General features: G+C 39.0%; 1 protein-coding gene across 2 annotated transcripts in view; it reads left to right on the forward strand.

Moving 5' to 3' along the window:
- The window catches only part of HPGD (15-hydroxyprostaglandin dehydrogenase), a 29,878-nt gene extending 10,225 nt beyond the window's left edge, over positions 1-19,653 (forward strand). Inside the window, exons 5-8 of one of the 2 annotated variants that reach the window (XM_035022682.1) lie at positions 2,410-2,506; positions 14,662-14,738; positions 17,468-17,631; positions 19,498-19,653. In XM_035022682.1, coding sequence (XP_034878573.1) covers positions 2,410-2,506; positions 14,662-14,738; positions 17,468-17,631; positions 19,498-19,636 — 477 coding nt within the window. In that variant the 3' untranslated portion in view covers positions 19,637-19,653. Of the gene's footprint in view, positions 1-2,409; positions 2,507-13,114; positions 14,077-14,661; positions 14,739-17,467; positions 17,632-19,497 lie in introns of those variants that run through there. The other variant, XM_035022683.1, reaches the window with a different exon arrangement.
- Positions 19,654-19,974: the final 321 nt, after the last annotated feature.

Below are 19,974 nucleotides of genomic sequence, written 5' to 3' on the forward strand. Positions count from 1 at the left end.
TTGTGATAGACTAAAATAATACTATAGATCCCTGCTATTCTGTGTTTGTAGCTAGAATACGTCTATAATTTTCATTTTCTTCCCCTAGATGCTTGATATTTTAGTGACCCACTCACTCTATGTGATACATAAATATTGCCAAGAGACAAGAAATAGAATATTAACAAAAACATTTTATTCTGTGGTTTCTTAACATTTCCTTGCATCTATTACCTGGGATAAGGAAGAGATTGTTGTAGGAGAGGACGACATATGCCCCAGCCAAAGCATTAAACCCTGTTTTGTAGATTTATTCTGAGAACACTTTCATTTGAAAAGTTCCTCAGTTCTTAACTTGGTAATGGATGGGAAAATAATCTTTTGTCCTCCTCCACCAAAGACCTGGAAATAAATCTTCCTTTTTTAAAAAATTAAAGCTTAAATATTCCCAAACTTTCTATCTGGCGGCATCTAGTAGATGTTGAAAACACAAAAGCAGGGTGTCAGCAAAGCTATAAATACCTGAGAATAAAAGCATAGCACCAATATGCATAAACAGAAATTCTGTCCAGACTTGCTAGAGACTTAGGCAGAAACTACCAGAATCTAACTGACTTCAGTTATTTCAGCCATGTACATTTTTTCCTTCTTATATAAACCATTTAACGTTTTGTATTTTTTCTTTGTAAAGGGAATCATGTGGAGATTTTCCTCATTCTCCCTAAGCCTACTTAATATCAAACTGACACATGGCTTAAGTGAATAGAATCTTCAATTTACTTTTTTGTTCTAGAACTACTATTAGGTAGAGTGGCAACGTTGAATGTGTGTCAAGAAAACTCCAAATGGACTTTTTAAAATAAAAAGAAGGTAACCACCACTATATGCTCTCCGTTTCAGACTCATGACTGTTGTGTCATTTTCTTTGCAGTATTGTAAAGAATGCAAAAAGTAGGAATTAAGATATCAAAAGAAAATGTTCACCTTCTCAAAGTCTGAGTTGGAAGGGAGAGGAGTTCTTAAATCTAAAAGGGAAAATAAGGCTTCAAGTAGAAGTTTTGTACCACAGGTTGTTTTTGGTAGTGGCAAATTCTCCAATGTTAGAATACAACAGGGACGCCTGGGCGGCTCAGTCGATGAAGCATCTGCCTTCGGCTCAGGTCATGGTCCCAGGGTCCTGGGATCGAGCCTCGCATCAGGCTCCTCGCTCAGCTTCTTGCTCTGCCTGCCGCTCCCCCTGCTTGTGCTCTCTCTCTCTCTCTGACAAATAAACAAATAAAATCTTAAAAAAAAAAAAAAAGAATACAACAAAAAAGTTGCCTACGCAGGGAGGTGAGTAACCAATCAGAGTAAAGTCTCAAAAAGACAGTGCGAGAGTGATGAACAAGATTAAGTGACAGATATTACAGAAGACCCTGTGTCCAACTGGCCGGAAAGTCGGGGTCCTGAAACTGAGTAAGAGAATTACGTGATCTCACACAACACAGAGGTCATGAGAGTTTGATTCTGCCACACTGTGACCCCAGAACCCAGTTTCTTTTCATCTCTCCGGTCTGCCTTTCTTCACGGAGCTTTCATCTTAAGGGTCCTGGCAGTGTAACTGTGTATTCCAGCCACCACACCCATACAGAGGGATAGAAAAGGACTAATGTAATCATTTCTTTCTGGTTTTCTTAAAAGCAACAGTCTTTCCGGCCACATCCTCTTCCACTGCCCTGCCCTGACCCGGACCCCCTCTAGCTGACTGCTCCTCAGGTCTCACTGGCTGGCAATGGGTCACATGCGGGCTCCTAAACCAGTCACTAGCAAAGAGAATGGGATTTCTGTGACGGAATGAAATTAATCAGTGTCCACACTAAACCTGGGGAGATCACCTTCCCCATGAGTTACTTGGGGAAGAAGTAGATACAAATGCCAAATAGACTTTTTATTAGAAATTAAAAAAAAAAAAAAGGGACATGAAAACCGTGTAGGAAATCAAGGGTTTCCACTTTTATATATTCCAAGATCCAAGAGAATTAAAATGTGAAAGACCTGGATCTGAGAACCATATGCTAAGGAGGGTAAATAAGTTTTTACCCAATATTTAGAGAAGAAAAAGAATACTGCATGGACAATTCTCGAAGATGCCGAGATTCGAGGTCAAGTGACAAACACTGTAGGAATACAACTTTTTTTCATGAAGTCTCAGATTGGGCAACTAAGTGAAGTTTTGCAGAGATGTGAGAGCTCTGCAACTGTAGGCAAACAAAAGAGAAGCTAGTCAATGACTCGCTTTAAAAAAAAGCAGGCAGCTGCTTGAAAGCCTTTCGGTGATAGTATTTGCAGAAATCTCCCTGGGTGTCTGCAATCGCCATAAAAGCTTCACTCTGGGATATATTATAAAGTATAACGGCTATGTTGTTTTTCCTGTTTATGCTTCTGGCTTAGGTTTCTGTTATCAGTGGGACCTACCTTGGCTTGGACTATATGAGTAAGCAAAATGGAGGTGAAGGCGGCATCATTATCAATATGTCCTCTTTAGCAGGTAAGGACAAGTATGACATTCATAACAATTTCCTATTGGTAATTTGGACCACAAAGGTAAATCTTCTGAGTATATTTATTATCAACTCAGGTTGGGAATTGAAAATTCATTTAGTTGCTTTGTTTTGTTTTGTTTTTACTGCCTCTGTGGAATTTTCTATTGCATAATATCAGAAGTTTGAAGTATATGTTTACTTCTATTACTTTAAATTGTGACTTTTTAAGCTCCCTTACTGTGGCACTGAGCAGTAATGCATATGAAAGCATCTTTGACAAAGTAAAAAAGTGCTAAAACACAGTACGGTATCTCTACTCCCATGTGATTTTAGAAGGAGTATATAATTTAAAAATATGGCATATATAGTAGTTGGGATCTGTTGTAGGGGAGGCCAGGCTTTACCTATAGTTTCTTAGGGTCTCTGGCTGGGCCTGAGAATTAAATCGACATAAGACAGATGAACAGGAAAAAAGGGTATAGATTTTTACGTGTATGTGAGAGCCCCCATAGGAAAACCAAGCCCCAAGAATGGCTAGGCCTAAGCGTTTATAAACAAGGTTGAACAAAGAGAGGTAATTGTGGGAAAGCCACTAAAATATTTAGGGGGCCTAAAGGAAGATGAGAGTTATTTTAACAAGGTCTGTACAGATTTCCGTTGGCCTCAACTCCCCATCTCTGGTGATAAGAATGTTTCTTTCCTACCGGTATAGGAAGGACATGTTTTACATGGAAGTTTTATCACCTGCTTTCAGGAGGAAAAGGAGAGGTCGGAGTGCCCTTCTTGTACCTGCTGTTTTTCAAGTGCCTTTAGCTCCAAATAATTCTTATGCCAAAATGACACATTTTGGGGTGACCTATTCTGCCACCCTTCAATGCTAACCTGCATTGACAGTTTACAGCCAAACATGTAATGGCCTAAATATAGTATAAGCTTATTTCTCACTCATATATCAGTCCCGGGCAAGATCCTTGTTGCCAGGAGCCTCTTCTACATGCAGTCATTGGGAAAACTAGCTGGCTGAGCTCTTTGACATGGAGCTTCCATAGTTATGCTGGTGGGGGTGGGGTACGATGGGGTGGGGACTCCTTTCTCTGCAACAAAAATAGAGAGCACGGGGTAGGGGGGCAAAGCTGCCTTTCTAAACCCCTCTACCCCCAGCCTCACTTGTGTTCAGGTTCCAGAACAGAATTTGACCTCATGGCTCACCTAACTACAAGAGGGTCTGAGAATGTCACCTAGCTCTGTGCCTAAGGAAAGAATGGATTCCTAGACGGCTAACAGTCTTTGCCACAACGTGTAATCCAAACTCTGTTTTGTTCAGGGCAGTAGGATTTAATACCACCCGGTACCATATTACTCAATAGTGGCTATAAATCTTTGGCAGAAACTTTTGGAGCAACTTAACCAGATGACTTGACTTCTAAAATTCTAGGGGAAAAAAAAAAAATCACCAGTGCTTCTTCAGTAGTTCAAATGAAATTATGAAGTTTTCGAAGTCTGACCGGTATTGACAGTGAGTCGTCTAAACTCTGCACGTCCCAAAGTAGGGAGACTTCCTTACATTATCTGGTTTCGGTCATGTCGTAATTTCAGAACAGGTGTTCAGAACAGGTGTTCCCCACCTCTCCCCTGTGCCCCACCTCCCAGTTCCAGTTGTATTTCAGGGGTCAGGTGTGCAAGCACCTGTGACCACATCAGAGCTCTGATTCTCAGCTTTGTTCTTTCTCCTTCCTCTGGGCTTCATTGTCAGATGATCCTCTTTAAACTCTTCAAACCAAGGGAGGCTTAGAAATCTCCTTCTTGAGAGGTTCTCAGAAAACAGACTAGCATTTTGGTTTCTGGGTTGCTTAAAGACAAAATGACATCCCTAAAGTTATTATAGAACCAATTCTACAAGTTTTTCACGGTAACTTGGTTATTTTTCCTAATGTTACGTCTACTTATAAATGATAACATTTCAGTTCTGAGGATGTGGTAAAAGGTGAGAGCATGGGCAAGGCTTAGATATTTGGCCCAAGAGAGCCACATTGTAGATTCTGGGAGTCTGAAACCCTAGAGGCAAATTGCCAAGGCTATATCTGCACCATTTTGAAATGAAATTACAAGGGAAAAAATACATAAATGATTGGAGAATTAACAAGAAATATTTGATATCTTAATAAAAGTAGAAATGTAGAAAAACGTGGGGTGGTGATCAAGAGATAATCCCATGGGTTGTGTCTTGAAGCTAAAGGGCTAACAAGGATTGAAGAAGCATGAACCCTGCCCAGGGGGCCCCTTGCCCTTCTGTCACTGGAGGCATTTCTTTCATTCCCAGGAAGTCTGGAAGCCTTAGGGCTAGATCAATTTTGGACTCTGTTTGAGACATTCTGTACCATAAGAGGAGGCTTAAAAAAAAGGCGGGGGGCTTACTTGCCTCAGAGCATAATTAAAAAATGCAATGTACTACTGCCTTTTGGCCAATAAAAATATTTAAAGATGTCATCACACTCAACATTCATTGAGCACTTACTGTTTACACAATACTATTTTAAGCATCGTGTGTATATTACCTCATTTAATACAACCACCCCATGAAGTAGATTCTGTAATCTCCATTTCACAGAGAAGGAAATCAGGGTAGGAGAATTTGAGTATCTTGCACAAGCTTACACAGCAAGGCAGCAGTAAAGCTGAAATTCCCATGCAAGCAACCTGATACAGGACCTCTTCTGTCTTAATCACCAGGTGATCTAACTCTTCTGTCCGTGAGATTGTTAATCTGGCTCTCCATCCGTGACTAGTTTAGCCCAACTGTGAGGTAAAAGAAACTGACTTCCTATAACTCCATGAAACCAGTGAAATGTGCTAGTTATCTTCAGGCCTTCTGGGCACCGCTTTAATCTCAAGACCACATAACTAAACCTCAGTGATATCTTAAGCTTTTGCCCCATTTGACACACAGAGTAAAGCCCTGAAAATGTCCGAGGAGGTTACCAAAGTCACAAGTCAAAACACGTCATTGAGAAGCACAATTTAAGGATTACAATTAGACGTCCACTTTGCTTTCTTGGCTAAGAGCTTGCTTTATCACACTACCCACCCCTGGGTATTCATTCTCTTCTTACCTGTTTCCGAGTCAACATTTGGAACCGTGTGTGGATCTTTCTCTAATCATGCAGATGAAACGGTGAATAAATACAAATTCAGTGATAAGATCGTTTTGGTCTCAAATTACCTTTCTGGCACTCTTACAATTTAATGAATATCATAGCATTCCAGGCTGCTTCTCCACCTGACATTCCTCCCAACCCGCAGGGTAACTCTACGTATAATGGTTACGTAGCTCATCTTTGTCCATTCTGTTTAATGTGGTGCCTTCATCCTTATGTAGAGACGTACCCTCCCTCCATAATGCCTGACCTCTATACCTGATGCCTTTGTATTGTTTCTTTGCTGTCACTGGCCAACCTAGGCAGGCCCTGCCACCTCTCTTCCCACCCTGGGCTTTGGCACTTATGTCCTTTCATCTCACAAAGAGGATGAAGATGCATTGCCTTGTATTCGATCCAGTCCCCAAGAGCGTCTCTTCTTCCCACAATAAGATTGGTTTGATAAACACTTGGGATTTTGTAATAGTAGAAAAAGATCAGTGAGAACCTCTCTGGCTTCACATTTTCCTCAGAAATGTTACCAACAGTTTTAAACCCTTGAAGTCATAGCCTGTTGGGAGAGGCCAGATGACCAAAAAAGTCTTTGAGGAGTTACCAGAGTCAAAGTATTTTTCCCCCAGCTTTATTGAGGTATAAAGGACAAAATCTAGGAAAGATATTTCTAATGCTTGCTTCCTCTGTGTTTTCCAGAGGTGTTTTCCGAACTTCCTTCCCTCAGATTTGTTCCTATCTCCCCCCTCCTGGTCCCTCTATTAAAGGACTAGCTGTGGGTGCTGTTGAACTCCACCAGCCTTCCCTCACGATCTCTTACATAGATTCACTGGAGTCCTTCACTGTCAGTAAAACCTTAAGTTGAAACACTGGTTTGGGCAGAGAAGTTAATGAGTAATGACCACTGACGCAGACCAAGTATCAAATGCAATTAATAAGTTTAACAAACAGGAGTCAAGCAGAGAGTGATTCCTCCGCGTATTGAGGGAAGGGTGTGCGCCAGCTGGGAGCTCCAGAAGATGTTCTGAGCACTGTTAACAACCTAGACTCTTCTCTAGGAGTTTCTGTCTATAAACACAGTATATAAAGCTGTGCTCGTGTTGACATATTCATCCTTAACTATTAAAAAAAATAGTTGAGAGGAACAACAACAGATCAGCATGAAGTCTGGTTTAAGGCGGGTCATTCAACAGCTGTGCTCTGAGCACAAGACATCCGGTGAGAGTCAAGTGTGCTTCTTATATAGTTCGTTGCTTCAAACAGTGGGAAGGACGAAGTAGTTGTCACAGGAAAAGCAATCTGCCTGCTAATCCTGCCTCTACCTGCCTACATACCCAGCTGCTGAGGTCCTGGTGTTCACTGGGAGCATTCTCTGTGCCTCCGAGACAGGCACTCAGGGGCATTTTGTGAGAGATCCCATTAGGGTCTTATTTACTGAGATTAAAAACCGTAAATAAGAAAACTTATTTTCTGAAAACAGTAGGGTCTCAAGAAAACAATCATAGATTTTTTTTTTTAGCATGTCTTAAATATCAACCCAGGATCATACTTACTTGAGCTATATGTTTCATCTAAGCTGATATAATTAGCTCGTAGTTTGTGTTAAGGTGGATGTCCTAAAGATACCGCTTTAACTAACAGATTCAACTTAATCAAGCATACATTGAGCATGTACAGAAAGGAAAAGGGGGATATGGATGTAACTAGGCAAAATTTCTACCTGAAGAGCTGTACATCAGTATCTCTTATCAGCATGGCAGAACCAAATGGTTAGCGTGACATAGACTTTTTAAACAGAAACATGATACTGAATTTCAAGGCACTGGGTCTCCCATGGCCTGAAGAACGGTAGTTGGACTGGAATGTCACAAGAGAGCAGAAATTTCAGATGAGCTAAAATATTCATCACCTTCTTTCATCTCTAGGCTGAAAGTAAAAAGAATCACGTGGTACCACCTTCTGCAAGTATTCCTGATACAAGGAAGGGGGCCTAACATATTTAGCAACTTCCAAGTCACAGGCATTGTGCTCAACTATTGGCTATATGATGTCACATTTACCTTTTACCAAGTCCCTACAACTTATAGTCGAACAACTATATATAACTTGGAAAATGTGGTGAGAATTAGCAGTAGTAATAACAACAACTTTTATTTTGCCGTTATTAGTGTATGTCATAGATTAGGTGATCCTACAGTATCTGGATCTTTATTGGTCAGATGTCAGCTGTTAGGAATATGTGAGCCACATTTCTCGTTTTGTACTGGCAACGTTCTTCATGGTGTCCATTTTGCTGTCTTATGGCTTAAAATTATTAAGAAGGCACAGACTAGAAGGATCAATAAGAAAGCTGAAATATTGATAAGTTGGCCTTTTGAGGAATGGATAAAAAGACTTAGGGCTTCCTAGCCAGATTAGGAAATGAATAAGTCTTCTGGAATCTAATATGCATAGATATTACCTAGGGATTTTGTTTAGATGTAAATTCCAACTCAGTAGGTCTGGGAGGGGTCCTGAAATTGTGGTGCTGGTCCTTGGACCACACTTTGAGCAGCTAGCTTCCAGTTTGCAGAGGGAGATTCACTGAGTGGCTACAGAAGCCCATCTCTGTTTCTTTTGATCACAGCACAGGCAATGCCTGAACTTTTAGGAAGGAGAATTTTGGTGCAACTTTAGAAGCCACTTTCTAAGAATTAATAAAGTTAATTCTTAACAAACAAAATTACCTTTCTGGAAAGATTTTTATTATAGAAGATGTCATGGTTTTAGGAGGGCTTAGACCACTTTTTATGTCATGTCACACTTTAAAACATGATTTGGGGGTGCCTGGGTGTGTCAGTCGGTTAAGCATCTGCCTCTTGATTTCAGCTCAGGTCATGATCTTCGACTGGTGAAGTCGACTCCCGCGGAGGGCTCCCCGCTGAGCTGGGAGTCTGCTTCTTTCCCCTCCTTCTCCCTCCACCTCTCCCCCTCTCCCCCTCCCCCTCCTTGCTCGTGCTCTCTCTCTCTCTTTCTAAAGTAAATAAATAAATCTTTAAAATAAATAAAATACAGGGCACCTGGGTGGCTCAGTCAGTTAAGCAACTGCCTTCGGCTCAGGTCATGATCCTGGAGTCCCGGGATCGAGTCCCGTATCGGACTCCCTGCTCAGTGGGGAGTCTGCTTCTCCCTCTGTTCCTCCCCCTCTCATGCTCTCTGTCTCCCATTCTCTCTCTCAGATAAATAAATAAAAAATCTTTAAAAAAACAAAATAAAATAAAATAAATAAAATAGGTAAATAAATAAAACATGATTTGTTAATGGTAAACATGATACCTAGGGGGAAAAAAGCAGCATCAGATAAGGTGTTCTGTTATGTGGAACATCACATAATGAGGAAGTGCCTCCATTACTTTGGTCAGCTTTCTGCACAAATATAGATAAACAGATTTCTCACTAGTTCTCCCTTTTCCTTTGTCTTAGAGATGTGATAGTTAAAAACAGAAAGGTGGGTACATGGTTTCCTTTTTGATTGTAAAGAAAATGCGAGGGGTTCAGATTCCTGCTTTTTGGCATAGCTGCTGAACTACAATTTATTATACAAAGATTGGTATCCTTAGATTCTCAATTTATTTTCCTAAGTTGAATTTCTTTAGTGCTTCTCTGTAATCTATTTCATATGGCTTCTATCCACTTAAAAGAAAATCAGTTTGGGGATCCAGTACAATTCCTGTCCAAACAGATTTCAGTTTTTTGCACAAAATCCTTTTGGATTTTTTTACATCCTACAAGATGTAGAGATTAAAGCTATCTGTTGCAAATATGGCCAGAAAGAATATTAAAGATGGAAGAACAAATGTGGAAATGGAAATTATATTTTTCTAAATGACTTCCTTGTATGTTCTGTAATTGCATATGTAATTTTCAGGTATTTAAATTTTTCTTTGTAATTATCTCATCAGTCAGTGGCTATTTGGTGGTATTATCCTGAGCAGTTGTAGGAACGATTTCTCTATTTTGTGGCTAGAATTTCTCCTATTGATTTTTTTTCTAAATTTATTGTTATGATAAACATAATCCTGTAACTAACTAGACATGTTATATTTTAGAGAAAGTCATTTTGGGATTCTGTAAGTGAACTTTGCACCATGCTGGGTCTAGAGTATTAGAGATAAAAGTTTTAGAGGGTTTAGAGATAGAGAGTTTTAGAGATAAAAACTCTATTCTTGACCTTAAATTTTAAATATAAGGTATCCATTTTTAAACACTAATAAGAAATGTCTCACAATATTAAACAAAATGTCATTTCTTTGGAGACTGCCGTCTCGTTGCCACAATCCTTTGTTTTGTTGTTGTTCTTAAGTCCTTTAACATGAAGACCCTTTGCATATAGGTATTAATTTGCAAGATGTTAAAAACCCAAATTAAGTACAGCAGCTGGTCCTGTAGTCCTAATACTGGCAAAAGTCCCTTGAAGTTGGATGACGGGCACTGATCTAGCAGTTCAGCCAATGAATTTCTACTCTCCCACTGCACGAGGGGTCTTCCCATTAGTCTGACACGTTTCAATAGAGTATATATTATTTTATTTATTTGAGAGAGAGAGTGAGTGAACACAAGCAGGGGCAGAGGCAGAGGGAGAAGCAGGCTCCCCACTGAGCAGGGAGCCCAATGAGGGGCTCGATCCCAGGACGCTGGGATCATGACCTGAGCCGAAGGCAGACGCTTAACCAACTGAGCCACCCAGGCGCCCCTCAATAGAGTATATTTTAAAGACTACTTCCCTATACCTTGTACTTGAAAGGTACTAAACACACAGATCTTAAATGAATGTACTTCTGTAAATCCTCTTCAATTAGGATTAATAGCCCACAGTTTGCCACAGTTCAGAAACCAAAGAAAGTTAGGACACTGGACCAGATTTGTGGCATTTTAGTTCAAAATGTACATTCTCACAAAAAGACATAATGTGGATAAATAAGTCTATAAAACAAGATTTGGGGATGTTTCCTCTTAAGGAAAGTATTTATATAAAATAATAGCAAATAGTAGAGTTTATTATGTGCCAGGCGCTACTTGAAGTATTTTATGTAAATTAGCTCATTGGAGACTCAGCAGTTACTCTGATGGCTCTGGTTCACAGAAGAAAAACACCTTGGTAGCCAGCACTTCTTCAAAGGTCACATAGCTCATTGTGGTGGATTCAAAATTTGAACTCGGGGGGCGCTTGGGTGGCTCAGTCAGTTAAGGGTCTGCCTTCACCTCAGGTCATGATCCCGGGGTCCTGGGATCGAGCCCTGCATCAGGCTCCCTGCTCAGCAGGGAGTCTGCCTCTTCCTCTCCCTCTGACGCCCCCCTGCTTGTGCTTGCACGCATTCTGTTTCTCAAATGAATTTTTAAAAAGATTTAAAAAAAAGTCCTCCCTGAAAAAAAAATTTTTTTTTTTTTTAATTCAGCCATCACGGCACCCAAAGTCCAAACTACTATGGTATATCATCCCTCTTGACCACTTTGATTAAAAGGACATTTTGAGTGGTTAAATAGTATAAGAAAGTGTTGGTCATGAGATGTTTGATTGGAGCAGTGAGATGGAAGCCCAAGTAGAGTGAGTTGTTCAGCAAATGGGAAGCAAGGAGAGTTGAGATCGTGAATAGAGTAACTCTTCTCAGTACTTTGTGTTGTCAAGAGATAGGGAATTGTAGCTGGAGGAAAATGTGAGACCAAGGGTATTACTTTTAGATAAGTGATACTGAGACATGTTCATATCTCAAGAGGAATGATTCTCATTTGATTCTGCACTTGATCACAGTGACCACTGTAGGCTTCTTAGAATACTATCTTTAGTTTCTATGACACGGTGCTTAGCTTGTCTTCTTCCTACCTCTACTGGCTCTTCCTTCGCAGTCTCTTTTGTTTGGTCGTCCTCCTCTACCAGAGACGGCTGCCATGTCTGGTTGTGCAGGTTGTAAACTGCAGGAATTTGGGGGTGGGGAAGGGCAAAATTTACACTACCCTGTTAATGGTGTTTCCAGAGTCATAACGTACACACCCTGCACAATTCTACCTGCTGACCCTGATTCCCAGCCTCAGAATATACATTTTTATTTGAAACACACAGAAACAACATATATTAGTGTTTTAGGGCTAAGGTAAGTAACAGAAGTACAGCTAAAAATGCTGAAGCTGGACCACAATAGCAATAGCATTGTGTGTAAAAGAAAAGTGGCTTTTGAGATCCAGTAGAAAATGTTGGATTTCTGAAATATTCAGAACAAAATCATTGTTAAGAAGAAAAACAAAGGCCTTAAAAAAAAAAAAAGCCTTTCTCTACCCATTTAGTCTTCTTTTCACAATAGCAAGCTGAGGTACAGATAGTAAATTTCCACCTGGACTGTCCATTGGCAAGCTGGGGGGAAAGCAGTGCGGATCACTAACCCACCCTACCTGTTTGAAACATAAGAAGCAACAGTGAAAATCTATATGTATGGGAAGATAAAGAAAAAAATCTGTATTTAACTAAGTTAACTACGACTTGCTTAAGTAATTGAAAAAAAAGAATTCCCTAAATATGTAATACCCTAAAAGTGGAAACAATCCAGATATCTATCAACAGGTGAATGTATATGTAACTGATGGGTATATCCGTACAGTGGAATACTATTCAGAAAAAAAAGAAAGGAAAAATGAGCTATTGATACACACTACAGCATGGATAAAGCTCATAATAATTATCCCGAGTGAAAGAAGTCAGACCAAAAGAGTTTACAATATATGATTACATTTGTATAAACTTCTAGAAAAGGCAAACTACAGTGACACAAAGCAGATCAGTGTTTGCCTAGAGGGAGGGGAAAAGCAGAAGGAAGAGATGACAAAGGGGCACGAGGAGACTTTTAGGTGATGGATATGTTCATTATCTTGATTGTGGTCATGGTTTCATGGGTGTATACATATGTCAGAACTTATCAAACTGTACGCTTTAAATATATGTGGTTTATTGTGTGTCCGTTATACCTCAATAAAGCTGTAAAAAAATAGAAAAGGACACGATTTCTGAATGTCTGATACTGATTTATACAGGCTTTGATCTAATATCAGAAAGTGAAAGCAATGCATAAACAGACATTTTGCAGGATAGCAGTGAAAATGTCATTATAATGTTAACAAGATTCATAAAACCGAATGCCACTTTAAAAATGCAAACAAATTTTTCACATTCTGGTCGCCTTTACAATTGTGTCTTTAGAGGAACGTCTGTGTTTTGTGCTTGCTTCTTAGATGGAACCGACCTAACACTATTTGATTTATTTCACTTCTGTGACACTTTGAACTAGCTTGGGTTCAGAAGTTCAGTACCTTCGCACAAGTGACAGAAATTCATTCCGAATTCATCTTTGACAACATTTATGAACGGTGTCTTTGTGCTTTTTTGTTTCTGTGGCTGCGTCAGCTTATCTCTAACTAAGGTTCATTCTGCATTTCCTGCAGTCCGTGAACACCATCCTCCAACCAACTGCCTGTGTCTCGTAAACCTTTAAGGAGAGGCAAAACAACGACTAACTTAGAAGAGCAAGCAGCAGCAATGTCTGGCTGCACCTACTTATTCCCTTTGTCCCCAACCCCTAACACACCTGTGTACCCTGTGGAGGCATCATAAATTCTTGTTGACTGACACCGATGAACTTAATTAACTTACACATTTTACTTAAGCTAAGAAACAACAAGCACGACAACAACAAGAGAGCCACACGGTACAGTACTTTGAAATCACCGGGTGGACGCACTATGTGTGATCTACCATCCTCAGGGATTTAAACTGCTCTTGAGCAAACATACTTTATAAATTGAGACCTGGCAGGCACCCAGGGAGTGGTTAAGGTCTGCATGTATTGCTGAACTTTGGCACAACACGCTCGACTGATTGGTGGTGCTCTGGGACTAGTTAGCTGGGTGGAGATGAACGTGTCTCAGCAGAATAATTTAGTATTATTAACATGACATTTGATATTAATAACATTATAGTAATCAGAGATCACTGTTGCTTGACTCAGGTATCACAAATTTAAAAAATGTTAAAATGAGTTAATGGGGGAAATTTGTTAAAAACTGAAATATACGCATGGCTCTGGTTTAAAGTGTCACTGTTGATTAGAGAATTGATAATGATGAGAAATGAACTTGATAGTAACAGTTCAGTAAAAGGTTTTTCCTGTTGTTTTGTTTCTTTTGGGGGGTTGGGCCAGGAGGTAGGGGAGAAAAGATGCTGTGTGTACTACAATACTAGTGTTTCTGCAAGCCATGAATTTAATCATACATCCAAGCAGTTACTATTGTGTATATGTGGAAAATTAAACCAATTCTAAAATTGCTTGAATTCTGTTAGAGTACATAATTATGAAATGAAATAAAATAGGATCATACATTCTTATTTCTGGTTTTCTTTTCTTTTCTTTTTTTAATTTCTGGCTTTCTTTACCTAAGTCATGGGCAGGAAGATCTAGGCATCTCCTACAGCTCAAAATCAAAAGAAGTTACTTTGACTTTTCTTAAACACTTTAGAGGCACCATTCAGTACAATAGGCGATGGGGAAACGCATACTAATTTATAGCAAAGACAAGTCATCTCCAAGACTCCCTTCAGAAACTTGGAAGCCATTTGGAAGTCTTACAAAATGAAGACTAGACACTTTTTAAAATCAAGACTTAACAACTGAAAATTGGTGGTAACTTACTGGGTTTAAAGGTGATTCTGTTTATGTTCCAGATAATATTTACTTCTCTTGACAGAGGGTCAGGGAGACAGAAGGACTTACATATCACTCTCGGCTTCATTCCTGGGCTGTAACTCACATAACATCAATTCTGGCCAGTATAGTAGAGATCATGGAAGGAAAAATGTCTGGTAATTATCGTAGTGTATTTTGTAGAATAAGCTTCAAATGGAATAGGCCTGAATTGCTCAGTCGCATAGCAATTATTGGATTTTTATCTGCTTACTTTTTAGTGAAATTGTGTAAATGTTTTGTTTGTTTCAGGGCTCATGCCTGTGGCCCAACAGCCTGTTTATTGCGCTTCAAAGCACGGCATAATTGGATTCACACGCTCAGCAGCGGTGAGGACCTAACAACCACAGTATCTCTTGTTTTCTTTCGGTGCATATATGAAACATGAGTTCTATAAAGCAGAGGGGAAGAAATTCAGAATTCCGTACATCTGGGTTAAAGAGAGAAAAGTACATTTTCCTTTAATCTTTGTTATAAAAGATGGTTTTCAGATCACATCAAGGAGCAAGTGAAGAAGAGATCTTTTAAAAATGAAGTTGGAAGGGGCGCCTGGGTGGCTCAGTCGTTAAGCGTCTGCCTTCGGCTCGGGTCATGATCCCGGGGTCCTGGGATCGAGCCCCGCATCGGGCTCCCTGCTCCGCGGGAAGCCTGTTTCTCTCTCTCCCAATCCCCCTGCCTGTGTTCCCTCTCTCTCGCTGTGTCTCTCTCTGTCAAATAAATAAAATCTTAAAAAATAAAAATAAGTAAAAATTAAGTTGGTCCTAAACACAGATGCATTATGGAAAAATATCCTAAGGGTAAAAAAAAAAGGGGGGGGGGTAAGACACTCTTTATTTTTAAAATTGACTCCAAATTTAAAAATTTATTAACTTTAGGCCTCCTTGAGTAGAACATGTATTAGGTATCCCTTATCACTGGAGATATCATAAAAAGGCGAGCACAGAGGGATGGGACCAGAATTTACCAGAGAGAGTAGTCAAGGATGACGTCTCCACGGGGCCTCGGGTGACAGGTGTACAGAGGAATGCTTGCCTTTTTATTAACCGAAAGGAGGCATTCTGAATGGAACCTGAGGAGCAAGGGGAAAGTCAGAAGCCAGAGCCAGACAAAAAGCAGCTTATGGGCCCCAGAAATGAGCTTTGATTCGAAATGCAAGCATCAGTGGGTCTTTTATGCAAAGGAGTGACAAGATCAGGTTTCCATTTTCAGAAGACCATTCTGGCTGCTGTTAAGAGAATGTATTAGAGAGGACAGGTGTAGAAGGGGATAAAAGAGTTGGGGGAATCTCTGCTGTGATTAATCTAGGTGAGACAAAGAGAGGGACCGGACAGAAAAAGATAGAGAAGAGATGGGGAGAAAGAAAGTAGATGCATGAACGGTAAATGTTCAGTCAAAAAGGAAGATAAGCAGCTCTCATGCTCTTAATTCAAGTTGATTGGAAATTTTTATTTACTTTGCAGAGATTTAATCTTTAATTCAACTTTTAAGGAACACATAAAGCTATTACAAAACAAAATAATTCTGATGAACACTGAGTGTTATATGCAACTAATGAATCATTGAACATTACACCAAAAACTAATGATCTACCATACGTTGGCTAATTGAATTTAAATAAAAAAAATAAATAATTTTTAAATACCAAAAATCTCCTATTTACAATGACAAGAATGTAAATCTGTACAGTCAATTCTCATTATTTGTGGTAGTTAGCTCTATCAAATCACTTGCCAACACTGCAGTAGAGAATATTGAACTGTTGCTCCTCGGGGAAATACGGGGTTTAGTTCCTTTGAGCCTCTGGTTACAGCATTTTGAGCAACCAATCCATACATAGTCTAGTCTTATATATATTTCTATGTAAAGACAGCCCATTTAATATGTATTGTATTTGATATGTATTAACATGACCAACAGCATTTACACCTCATGCCTGCATGAAGCTTATCTAATATATGAATTTTCTCTGTAAGGTACATCACAGCCTTCCCTCACTTAGGAACACTGAACAGCACTTCACCACTATGCTTGGGAGGTGTTTTACATAGCAAAGTCACCAACAAAAGGCACAAAAATGGGAAAAACATAGACTAAATATATCACGAAGAGGACATTTGTTTATAGTATAAGAGCTGAAACAAGAACATCTTTTTGATCTTAGTTGGAACATTTGCTCTGTGCTTGTCCATAAATGACCACAAAAGATCCATGATTGTTGATTTTGGGGGTTACAAATGAACTTTAGCAGTAAGTTAATGGAATCCAAAAATAATTGACTACATTTTGTTTTATAAACAGTTCAAATAAAATCAATAGATTGAAATTATGCCAAAGAATGCTAGTCTGAAAATACTTAAATTGCCTTCCACATAGTGCATATTATCAAGAGTATCTTTATAATCAATCAGAGTCCCAAACGTTCCACTCACAGTATTTTTAAAGAAATAGTCTCTTGATATACAATCCTAATCTTTAAAAGCAAACTTGAGAGATACTGATTCTGAGCCTCGGCTTTTTACGTTTAGCTTCCTGCAGAGTTCAGTAGATAAGAGCAGCTTAGATAATCAAGTATTTTCAGGAGTTTCCCAGCAATATTGATTTTTAAAGAATTAATTAGCTGAGGCTTTCCAGAATTAATTTGATACTTTAGGTATGTATTCTTTTCTTTTCTTTTTTCTTTTTTTTTTTTTTTAAGATTTTATTTATTTATTTGACAGAGAGAGGGATAGCGAGAGCAGGAACACAAGCAGGGGGAGTGGGAGAGGGAGAAACAGCCTTCCTGCTGGGCAGGGAACCTGATGTGGGACTCGATCCCAGGACCCTGGGATCATGACCTGAGCTGAAGGCAGACGCTTAACGACTGAGCCACCCAGGCGCCCTATTCTTTCATTTTCTGCTACCAGTCAACCTTAACATTGTCATTGTTAGATCACTAGAAGGATATCTGACTAGTATTTTTCACACCAGAGTCTTTGAAATGGTTTTAATTATCAGTGTGTCCCATGGTATACATTTACAAAGCAACTGAAACCTGCAACCTTCTACTTCTAATCCACAGATGGCAGCTAATCTCATGAACAGTGGTGTTAGACTGAATGCCATTTGCCCAGGCTTTGTTAATACACCCATCCTCGAATCCATTGAGAAAGAAGAAAACATGGGACAATATATAGAATATAAGGATCATATTAAGGATATGATGAAGTTCTATGGAATTTTGGAGTAAGTAAAACTATACTGATCTTCCTTTATATGATGGAGCAAAGTACTATCTAAACATAAGTCATAAAAAGGGAAAAAACCCTTTAAATTTGAGAAACTAAGGGTGCTTCAAAGTGTTGGTTTAGCAGACTCTCTCTTTCTCATTTTTTTTTATTTTATCATGTTATGTTAATCACCATACATTACATCATTAATTTTTTTTAAAGATTTTATTTATTTATTTGAGAGAAAGAATGAGATAGAGTGAGCATGAGAGGGGGGAGGGTCAGAGGGAGAAGCAGACCCCCTGGTGAGCAGGGAGCCTGATGCGGGACTCGATCCCGGGACTCCAGGATCATGACCTGAGCCGAAGGCAGTCGCTTAACCAACTGAGCCACCCAGACGCCCTACATCATTAATTTTTGATGTAGTGTTCCATGATTCGTTGTTTGCGTATAACACTCCATTCAGTACGTGCCTTCTTTAATACCCATCACCAGGCTAACCCATCCTCCCACCCCCCTCCCCTCTAGAACCCTCAGTTTGTTTCTCAGAGTCCATAGTCTCTCATGGTTTGTCTCCCCCTCTGATTCCCCCCCTTCATTTTTCCCTTCCTGCTATTTTCTTCTTCTTCTTCTTTTTTTTTTTTAACATATAATGTATTATTTGTTTCAGAGGTAGAGGTCTGTGATTCAGCAGTCTTACACAATTCACAGTGCTCACCGTAGCACATACCCTCCCCAATGTATATCACCCAGCCACCCCATCCCTCCCACCCCCCACCACTCCAGTAACCCTCTGTTTGTTTCCTGAGATTAAGAATTCCTCATATCAGTGAGATCATATGATACATGTCTTTCTCTGACTTATTTCGCTCAGCATAATACCCTCCAGTTCCATCCACGTCTTTGCAAATGGCAAGATTTCATTCCTTTTGATGGCTGCATAATATTCCATTGTATATATATATACCACATCTTCTTTATCCATTCATCTGTCGATGGACATCTTGGCCCTTTCCATAGTTTGGCTGTTGTGGACATTTTGGCAAACTCTCTAAAAAAATATTTTTTTCTGGGTTTCCAGATAGAATGTTTATACATTATGAATTCTGAGAAGCAGTGCATCATAATGCCTTTGACCATCATCAGATTTTTTTTTTTTAAAAAACGTGGTGTTTAGTTAGTGGAAACTATGATACCTAATTTGACTAAATTCCAAGCGATATTCACATTTACCTTTTGCAAAATTTCATATGGCCCCGTAGCTTCGACCGTTTTCATAAGAAACAGTTGATCAACACACATGGTTGGTGAACAGTGTTTGAGTTCAAGCAGTTGGTCTCACAGCCCAGAGACATAACCGTCATGACGAAGGAATCAGACCACTTGGGATCAAATCCTGCCTCTACCCCTGACCATAAATTTATCTGTCAACCTTTGGGTACCTCAATTTTCTCACCTGTAAAATAGAAATAATGCTAAAATAGGGTTTTTGGAAAGTCCATGAATACATTGCTACGTGGAAGGTTCTTAAAACAGCAACAAGTAGATAATAGATGTTCAGTAAACTTTATCTGTAATTCCTCACATTTCTACTTTAATACAGTTTTTATCTGGTAAGTCTAAGATCTACTGTAAGATAAAGATGAGAAGATAATCATTTCCTGAACAATAAATATAAATTCATAAATTCTTCCTGTCAGAATGACATATGATTTAGTTGATATCTAACTGACTAAAATATGGAAGTAGCCATAGCTTCATGATATCCATTTCCCTATTACTAACATGTAAAGGTAATAGATTTTTCAAAAACAATTCAAAGTGTAGTGATAATTATGCCTCATATTTAGTTTTAAAAAACCAATGTTTCCTTTATTTTTAGCCCATCAATGATCGCAAGTGGATTAATAACACTCATTGAAGATGATGCTTTGAATGGTGCTATTATGAAGATCACAACTTCTAAGGGAATTCATTTTCAAGACTATGAAACAACTCCATTTCATGCAGAAACTCAGTGAACATCTTATATATCAACTATAACTGAAAATAAGAACAAATGACTTCTATTAGACCATATCTTCATTTGAATATAGCTTTTTAAACCAAATGTAATTGTGTTATTGTCTGAAGCTTTCCTCCATGCATTTGATATTAACTTTATCTCTAAATGATTAGTTAGGTATTTGGATAAAAACGATCAGGAACTATCAAAAACAGGGATGTGAACCAAAGCTAACTTTTGATCTTTATAGTCTATGTAATGATTAAAACAAAGGATATTCAAGGAATATTCTGCCTTTCAGAAAAATGTATTTAAATTTGTGGTACATAAATATTAATGTTTTTCAGAATATCA

This window comes from Mirounga leonina, unplaced genomic scaffold (assembly GCF_011800145.1).
Source record: "Mirounga leonina isolate KUSES-001 unplaced genomic scaffold, KU_Mleo_1.0 Mir_176, whole genome shotgun sequence".
Taxonomy (NCBI): Eukaryota; Metazoa; Chordata; class Mammalia; order Carnivora; family Phocidae; genus Mirounga; species Mirounga leonina.